The sequence below is a fragment of the Bidens hawaiensis genome, unplaced genomic scaffold, assembly GCF_021521415.1.
Source record: "Bidens hawaiensis isolate Kalapana, Puna unplaced genomic scaffold, B.hawaiensis_p1.1 tig00052136_1, whole genome shotgun sequence".
In the NCBI taxonomy this organism is placed as follows: Eukaryota; Viridiplantae; Streptophyta; class Magnoliopsida; order Asterales; family Asteraceae; genus Bidens; species Bidens hawaiensis.
In genome coordinates, this window is record NW_027499349.1 from 36,033 (window position 1) to 46,078 (window position 10,046).

A 10,046-nucleotide genomic window follows, 5' to 3' on the forward strand; every position below is an offset into this window, starting at 1 on the left:
TTATATTAGAAAATATAATGTATTTGTCTACCCAAATATAACTTTATAATGACTTAGAAAACCTGAAAACGACCTCACAAACTCTATAACAATGACATCGTCACATATTATTCAAGAAATAATTGATAACCTATTCATTATATAAACTTGTAAACATACAAAAGAATCTTTATCTAAACAAAAATATACAAAAAAATAATAATTCTTCAAAAGGAGTTGATATACACGTTTTAGAAATGACTTTATTTGACTTTTGTTTCTGAGGTCAAAAGTTCTCCTTGTGAAAGTCAAATTTGGTGGTAGTCTTGTGAGAAAAGTCTGAAGCAAGGTGTTTCAACTCTTTGACTGGTGCTTTTGCTCCACAATAGAATACCCCTGTCATGTTTGTAAAATTTAATCTCAGAATAAAATAAATATACTTAGTCAAATACATTCAAAGGTGACTAGGTACATGTCAACTCAGTTAACAACCCATAAGTAAAAAATGTAATAATCTAGTTCTTTGAAATGAAAATGCTATAATGTGTATATATATATATATATATATATTTTATCAAAAATGAAAATGCTGTATTTTTCATAAAAATCAAAATAATAATAATAATAATAAGAATAGAAAACTCACCGACACGTTGACCGGTGTGAGTAAGAGCAATACGCTTATAAACACTCCTCCAATTAGGCTTAGCAAAATGCGACTTGACCCGAGTACCCGAGACCACATCAACACCATTCTTGGCATGATTTAGCGACTGAAGCATCGTGATCAAAGCCGACCGAGCATCACCTTCTTCATAAACACTTGTACAATAATTATGCATTTCAATGACACCATCTTGATCGGTTTCCGCCACCTCATTCATGACCCCTTTGAACCAATCAAAGGACCCTTGTTCTCTAGTGACCCAGTAGAAGTAAGCCCGTGTTGTCTTGAAGTTGCTGGCGGAGTTCTTCGGCCCGTTGCCGCTTTCCAAAGCTCCTGCTTCCTCCTGTTTGGCTTTCATATTATTCACAATGTCTTTAACAATGCTGATCATAGGGGTTGCACCAATGCCCAAGCCCACTAGCAACACCACGTCGTATTTCTTGTAGTCTTGTGCGGGTGCACCATATGGCCCGTCAATTAGGATTTTCGGAAAGCTGTAGATAATTTTGATAAAATAAAGTTAGGAATCATGTCGGATATTTGATAAAAGTGACGGTTTTGGTGTTGTTAAATGGGGAAATGGGTGACTTACTTAGGGTTGTCTCCTTGGAAATCGGCTCTTAGGAGCCCGCTTTTGCCATTAGCGGGTGGCTGACATACCTGCACACAACCAAAATCAGGTAAGTTGAAAAGATAACGGGCTAAAAACAAGTTTTGTTAAAGGGCCAATACGTTTCTATATAACTTCCGCAATAATTTATATCGGGCAAAATTACTCTATAACTTGTAACTTCGTTTTCCCAACCCGCCCATTTACGCACCCTCTTATCAAATTTTCAACCAACTCATGAATAAAAACATCTAAATATTTTCAAACTAAGAACCCGTACCTGAGAGAAGACGGTCTTTAGTTGTCGGGTCCAATCACCGAGTGTTCTGATATGCACACTTAGGTAGTCATCTCCGGGTGAAGAAGTTATTGAAAATGGGTGCCTGAACAATAGTTAAGTTAGTTTATAGTTATACAGCATTTTCACTAAAAACTAGTGTTTTTAACGGGTTATGCACGGGACCCACCATTCAAACGGAGAAACATCCTTGCAGTTCACGAACATGTATTGCCCGCTTTTGTATTTGAAGCCTTGCGGTTTTGACATGTGAAGTGCCAACACATTTCCGGGGTAAACGGCAACCTTCAAAATGCAAAATAGTGTCAGTCAAACAAAAACCAAACACACTAACAACAGATATGTCAGATTCGACCCGTTTATTTACAAACAGGCCGATTTAGATTATGTATTCTCTAAGGAGTCAAACGGGTTAAATAAAGAACTTATGTAAAAAGAAAGGAGAACACTTTTGATGCATAAAACCGGTGTAAATCATTTCACTTAAAAATTTATAATATTTCTGGTCAACCCAACTCGACCCGAACCAAAACATTTAACTGTTTTGACCCATACCCAAACCGAAATTTCACCAATTTTTCTCATTACCTTCAACATCTTAACGGGCTTGACACTCGATCTTAACGCCCTGAGTAATCTTTCACCGGCATAAAGCAAAATTGGAATCACCACGTACATCCACGTCTATCATCACAAACGAAAACACATTTTTAGCTCGATAAGCACAAAAACAAAACATTCATACAACAAATCTTTTAAAATTTGTACTCACCGTCTTCTTATACCATTCTTTTGTTAGGTAAATCTTGATCCCGTGAACAATGAGCATCGCGTAAACAATTATAAAAAGGTGATGGGAGTACCAAAACGCGTTAAAACCTGTAAGTTTGTTAAACGGTTTCGGTATATTAAGTCTACCGCGTCTGAACCATGGGGTGGCTAAAGTAAAGGCTATCGCCATTAAAACCACCATAACGATCCCGGTCCACCCCACGGGCTCCTTCACGAAATGCCAATAGCTATCAGGTTGTTCACCAAAATATTGAACCATCGGCTCGTATTTCTCTTCGGGTGCAGTAAGAAGCCGCGGGAAATCACACGTTAAATGTGCTATTCCATGTAGCCCGATTCCAACCACGATCCCAGCCGCAATCACCTAAAAGTTTAGTACAAACGTTAGAAAGTTAACGAGTTACATAAATTGAACATTAAGGACCGCGATAGAGCGATACTCACCTTGTGGAAATTAAGGTTGTCATCAAATGGGACCACGGTACCGAGCCCGGTCTTGTTCCTAAGCCATGTGATGGTGTTTCGACACACGGGTAATAATATTAGAGCCATGTTTAACTTGAGTGTCTCGGCCCCGCCTTTAGCGATAGAAACACAATGGCCCATTACATCAAAAGCGGCCCGGTTTTTGTATTGAATGTATTTCCAAGTGAACAAACCCGCCATTGCCCCGAGCCAGAGCGCGATCACCCAAACGCGTTGCCAGTTATCTTCTAAAAAGTATTTAACTCTATCGTATCCTCGTTGGAATATGTTTCGATAGTCCACGTTTCTAAGCTTTTGGCTTAACATCACACTCAAGTTCTTGCTTTCGCCTCTCACGGCTTCTGTCGGGGCTTGCAATAACAATGCCTCCAAGTTTTCGATCTAGATTTTGGAAGAAAATAAAGATTGTTAACAGAAAAGTAATTTGTATAAGTGTATTATGTAGTTCTTGTAGTTTATCTACTTAAAAATGGGTATGTATCTTAAATGTTGTTGAAACAAAATGAATAAGATTGTGTACCATGATGTAACCGTAATTGTCAGGGTCCAACTCTTCCATGATCAATGCTGCGTATTCATCCGCTTGTTTTTGAATGTTTGATAACTTGTTTGCGGAAGCACTCAAGCTTATAATCTGTACAACATAAATAGTTAAGTGTGTCAAATATGATTAGAAACTCATACATATCTCAAAAACTAGTCACTAGTTTTGACTGGCTTTGCTATAAATATACATTAACCAGAACCGATGATTAAACGACATCATACCTCTCGAACTTCTTCCTCGGTTATCTGACCATCGGCGTCTTTATCAACCCTAAATTTATGAACAAATATATAAATAAATGGATAAAGATAATTAATAATTTATGGATAAATATGATGAATTCATCCTTACATGTCAAAGAAAGTTTGAAGCCGTGTATCAAAACTTTGATCAGAAACTTGGTCCCAAAACTCCTTCAACTGAGCTTTATTAATATTGCCGTCGGTGATATTCCTTCGCCGGCTAAGTGCATCAAACAACTCTCCGGCGAACTCCTTCGAATCCTTGTTCATCCCTGCCAAAATTTTATATAAAAAAATTAAAATCAAAATAAAAAAAAAAAAACTTTTTAGAAACTTTAAAAACTGCTTTTTTTAACGACAGCTTTCATTAAAAACACTAGTAAGACGCTAGAAACTATATAAATAACATATTATTATTATTATTACCAATGCATTCTCCAAAAAGTGAGCGTGGAAGTACACCAGTGGTGTTAGCGGTTAAGTCATCAAACCGCTTCTCCACGGCGGCCCACCCGGCCGCCCCACCGGTCTTACTAATAAACTTCAGCCCTTTCAAGGCATGAGTAGCCGCCGATTTTGACCGGTCAATATTAACGGCCGGTGGCCGCCGAAACGACGTTAACTTTCTAAGCTCTTCCGACACCTGGCGGAACCTCGCCGACGCATTTCGCGTCACGGAGGTAGCCAACGACGTCTTCTTTTCCAAGCCCTTGGCTAACAACGAGAGCTCTGGGTCCTCCACGTCAGCACCTCCGGCGGTCTTGACGCTGTGAAGCGCCACCGTGTCGTCGCCGACGTCTAAGGTGATCTCTACGTAATCGTCGTTGTTGTTTCTGGAGCGTAGACTTCCGGCGGAGAGGCTGCCGCTGTCGCCGTCTTCCGAGAGGTTAAATTTGGTGGTTTTACGAGTGGTGCGTTTGTTTAATGGACCGCTGAATGACTTCCGGTCGGCGCCGTACGCCTCCGTGTCGGAGTGGCCGTCGTCGGAACTCACTTTTCGCATTTTGGGAGATTAATTCGAAGATTGAAAAGCTGAAGTGAAGGAATAATAAGAATTATTAAAAAAATAAAAGAATTATATTATAGGATTGAAATGAAGATATGGGTGAATGATATGAATATGAAGGTTTAGATGATGATGAATGGGGTTTAAATAAGGTGTGAAATTATTAATATTAATAAGGAAGGTTAAAGGTTGGTGAAGTTGAAGTGAGTCTAATTAGACAGCTTCTGTTTCCTTCGTCTTCTTGTTCCAGAAGGAAGAAGGCTCCAAGTTATATGTGCCTCTCAGAATTAGTCAACGCTCTTTATAATATATATATAATATAATCAATCAATGTAGAATGTCTTTTTCTTTTTTTAGTGACAGTGTAAATATGTACTTTTTTTTCACCGTATGTCTTGAAATTTGTAACACTAGTGTTCTGTTATTTATTTATTTATTTTTTTAATTAGTTATTCGGACTATCTTCAATACCTAAATGAGTTTTGTTAAAATGGGATGTCAATTACTATCTATATTGATTTCAACGTTCAAGTCTGACACACCCGGAAAAACTATCAAGGAAGAAACCCACAATTATCAGAAAACTCCCTTGAGTTATTTTTTAAACCTGAGATCTCAAGTTTTAACCATCACTGTAAAAAATTGACTATAAGGCCAATTGCATCTATAACACTAGTTATTCAAATAAACCATGTTAGAAAAAAATAGAGAATAAAGGTATGAAAAGTGTTCAAAGAATCGAACACGGCTAGTTGTAGTTAAATTTATAGGAATGTATCAAAATCATAATCGTGTGAATAGACGAGCATATGTAAAACGTAATTTTATGCCGATTCAAATATGGATACAGTTTTAAGCTTCAAGTATATTTAAAACGTAACTAAATGTATATACCAACACTAGCCTATTTTACTTAATTTGGCAATTAACCAGCCAGGCAGCCAACCAAGGATCACTTAAACTCACTATGTCAATTATATATAAAATTTCTGTAGTAGGGTTGTCATCATTTGTATTTTGATTGCAATTTGATCATGTCACCTCATAGTATTAATTAGTGTTCTGGTAAATGAAATGTTAATTTCCTTTCAAAAATATCAAGGGATTCAAGTTTCGAGGCCATTTATTAAGGCTATGAGTTATCACTACCATCTTAATATCATGACACCGCCTTTTATATTTTTACTCACTTAACTTATGTTATGATCCCAGACTCTTATTACAACTAATATGTATTAACTTAAAGTAGTTTACTTAATAAATAAAAATAAAATATAAATTTAAGGTTAATATTAACTATTTTGAAAACAACTATGTTTTCACTAATATTTATATCACAATGATTAAGAGTAAACTAAATACAACTGTCTATTTTTAAAAGTTACACTACAATATTAAAAAAAAAATCAAATTGTTTGTTAAATAAAATACTATAATGTGGTTTTATAGCCTCAAGAGGGTACGTGAGTGTTCACGAGACGTCTCATCGAATTAGTGTGGTGTGTGAGTGAGGCGCCACGTTGTCTCTTACGGACCATTAACCATACCCTATTGAAACCACTATTGATAGTGCGTGTTTGAGTGTGGTGTGTAAGTGTGATTGTATGAGATTTTCCTTTGGAATCCTAGTGAGATGACTATGGACAATATGGAGTAAAAGAGAGTTATTTTATTTGTTTCATCCTCCCTATTACAAAGATAACATGTACATATATAATGTCATGGGGGAATCTTCCCTCCAGGCTGTTGCTCCCTTGGGTCCTCTCTATTAACCACTGGTCCCTCTGACTTGGGCAGGAAGCTAGCTATTATCTATTGGACACTCTTTTCCCTCCAAAATTATGTCAACCTCCCTTCTGTGATGCTCTGATCAACAAGGACAGGTCAGTTGTTGACCTTTGACCTTGTTTGGAGTACTTGGGCTGCTGGTGGGCTGGACTTCTTGGGCTCTGTTTGGGCTATTCGACCTAGTCTCTTCAAGTCCCCCAGTCTATTATCGTTGTTATTTATGACAACGGTAATAGACTTGTTTCAAGTCCAACTTCCTTCTCATTCCTCAAGTCTTCTGGCCTGGGGCTGACGGTTTTTTGGGCTCCTTCCTAGGCCATGCCCATTGAGTCCCGGAGGAATCTTTTCTGGGACCGATACCCTGGGGTCTCGCCTATTATCCACTGGTTATTTCCCTCCCTCTCTGACTTCCACGGGAGGTTTGCTTCTGTCCGCCGGGTATGCCCTTTGCTCCAGGAGTACGTAAGCTCCAGCTCTGTCGGGTGCCGGACCAACATCGACTGGTCCCTCGTTGACCTCATTCTTTGTCTTGGTGTGCATTGGATATCCCTGAGCTGGGCCTTTTATCTTGGGCTCGTCTGTCTTGATGGTGCCGTTTGGGCTTTATTAGGCCAAATCCAGGGTAGTCTCTTCAAGTCCCCCAGTCTATTATTCTAGTTATTTATGACAAGGGTAATGAACTTAGTCCAAGTCTGTCTTTCACTTCCTCTCCAGTACTCCCTTTCTTCTGTTCCCCCTGGGGGCTGTGGCTGGCCTCCTTTTATCCACTAGATATTGTCTCGCCTCCTGGAATATGTGTGCCTTGGGACCTTGATGTGATCTAAAGTATGCATATTATTATATAAATATTTCCTATACTTTTAAGTATTTTTGAGCTAGGTTTTACTTAATATTATTATTAGTTGGCTCATTTGTGGATTTTTAATGTTCTAAGTGATAATTGGCTAAAATTGAGTACATTTATTAAACTTGAACCAGCGATTGAATATTCGAGTAAAGGTTATAAATCTAATAAATTAAAGTGTCGATTTAATGGCACTGTTTGATTAAATATAATGATAACTAAATTGAAGTCATATAATTTAAGTGTTAATAATGTATATTATAAATACATATACTATATACTATAATAATTGACTGCATGTTGTTTGGGCAGTACGACAACCACAACAATTCAACATGGGGGGGACTCAATTATTTGGGCATTTATGTGAAATAAGATCTTACGAGCCCAGGAGGAATCGCATAAACCCACAAACAAATGGGTTGCGTCTTGAATAAGTTATGGCCCATGTGAGAGAATGAGGTCGGTGATTGAAAGAAATTATTATTACAACATGGAGAATAAAAAGAAAAAATGGTGGCAGAGGGTTGATGTTTTTTTGGAGCTGGGCAGCGGAAAAAAACCCTACGCACGCGGAAGAGTTCGAACAGAAGGAGAACGCAAGAAAGGGGCTTTGAGAGAGAAGAGCACTTGGTTCGAGGAAAGAGCGTTTGGGTTCAACACCTACTCAACCAAACATCATTATTATTGGTTTGAATTTATTATTATCTTTATGAATTCATTATTTGAACTAATTAATTTTCTTTGTTCTTGAGTATGGTTGTTGGTTAAACCTTTAGACTGCCTAGGCTTGTGATGAACCATTGTTTGAAGTTTTATTTTATTTGGAATTTGCTTTTCGTTATGATTTTATGATTCAGTAAATTGTTTGGTTTATTTGATTGATGCGTATGTGTACTTGGTTTTGGTTGTTCTAGTTTTATTATTCCACAAAATTCTTGGTGATTGTTTCATATGATAGGATTTTGTTAGGTCATCTACTCTGTGTTTTTGACTAGTTTATGATTGAATTCGAATAAGATCATAGGAATAATATTATTAGTCAAACGAATAAAAGTGTGCTGCTAACCTAGAAAGCTGTAAGGTGATAGGTTATTGCTAGATCTTTGTTGATTAAGATTGCTAGATTTAGTTCTTCGTAAGGAGTCCGTCTAGGTTTGATTAATTAATATTGTCTAGCGAGTCAATTAAGTTCGTCAAATTACCTTTGATTTCCGCGCTATAAGGTAAGATTTCACTATAAAGGTACTATATCATAATAAATTAGATAACCGTAAGGAAGTCTAATATCAAAATTGGTGTTTTTAAGAGCTTAATAGAAATCCATAGGTGTCTTCTTGAAGGGTCAGGGGTCCCGTTCGGGTTTTCTTTTAAGTGTCTATTTTACGATCCCAGTTCCATAACTATTATATTCCAACTATTTGATAACTGAAACTTTGGGGATTCTAGCCTAGGTGGTTTTCCATCGTCATCTGATTTAAATCAATTAAAATTGTCTTTTGTTTATTTTACTTGTTTTTTTTATTAATTAGTTTAAATTTAGTTTTTAAGTAAAACTCCCCTTTTAATAATAATAATTAAATAGTCGTGTCAGTCAGTTGAGTCTAACTAGTTAATGAACGTAATTAAAGAGTCTCGTGGGTTCGATAACCGGACTTACTTAGCTTTACTAGAGTCGATCGGTTCACGGCCGGTTAGTAGTTTAATCGAGTTTTACAGAATCTAGAGTATTACTTAGTGTCTAGATTAGCGTAATTTAGTTAATAATTTTTAGACTACTTTTAGCACATCAAGTTTTTGGCGCCGTTGCCGGGGGAATCTTGGCGATTGCGTTATTAGCGTTACTTGGGATTATTTGCTACATACGTGCTATTTGTTTTATTTTCGTTTGAGTCGTAGGAGTCTAAGTAGTTTTTTTTTTATTTTTGTTTTTTTATAGTTTGTTTTGAGTCGTAGGAGTTAGGTTAATATAGTTTAGTTTAATTTCTTTTAATTAGTTTAGTTTTCTTTAATATATTTTAATTTTACTACTATTTGGTACTCGTGATCCTTTTTTGTTTAAGTTTATCTTTGCAGTGATCTTCATGGATTGTTACTACGGGGCCAGAGTTGAAGGAAATCCTCATAAAGATCAAAGAGGTTTAACTATATGGGAGTCAAAAATACAGGCAATTATGGACCACCTAGATAAAAACAGCTATCCGCCTAAATTCTGCGTGGTGTATGATAGGATGGGGAATATTATCGATTGTAAAGACTCATCTGGCGCAATGATGGATCACATACCACATCCAGAAGAGATATTATACGATGTTTTACGTGTCACCCATAGCATTAATCCAAAAGCACCACTTTCAGATATAATGGATGATTTTCGGCGAGGCTTAAAGTATCAAATACAATTTTATGAGCCGACGATCGAGTTTGAGGATGTTGGGTTGCAGGATAAGTCAGAAGAGCGTATTCCCTCTTGGGAGGATGAGTTTACGGATGAATTTGGTGATGATTTGGTTGGTTTTGCCGATGTGGATGAGAGTGATTTTAACCCCGAAAGATCTTGAGGAGCTTGAAGTTTTGTTACTCGGGGAGCCGGTTAAGAAACTAAATGTCAAAGAGGAATCACAAGAGATATCTGAAGAACTGCAGAGTAAAGAATTGCATCTCATTGTGAAAGATCATCCACGTCTACACGGTAAAGCGGATATGTTTTTAGAAATAGTTGTTTGTGGATCGCCACGTAAATCAAGAGCCCCAAGAAGGAAGATATTCGGGCTCAGGAATCAAAGT

General features: G+C 37.1%; 1 protein-coding gene across 1 annotated transcript; it reads right to left on the reverse strand.

Annotated features, from left to right (window-relative positions):
* Positions 1-4,713, reverse strand: LOC143599399 (respiratory burst oxidase homolog protein C-like). The gene is made up of 12 exons (XM_077077363.1): positions 4,048-4,713; positions 3,731-3,893; positions 3,601-3,649; positions 3,353-3,466; positions 2,791-3,213; positions 2,327-2,710; positions 2,143-2,238; positions 1,724-1,839; positions 1,537-1,639; positions 1,239-1,306; positions 626-1,140; positions 1-375 (listed from the first exon to the last, which is right to left on the reverse strand). Exons 1-12 carry the CDS (start codon positions 4,622-4,624, stop codon positions 266-268), a joined length of 2,718 nt encoding a protein of 905 aa, XP_076933478.1. The 5' UTR covers positions 4,625-4,713; the 3' UTR covers positions 1-265.
* Between the last annotated feature and the right edge of the window lie 5,333 nt (positions 4,714-10,046).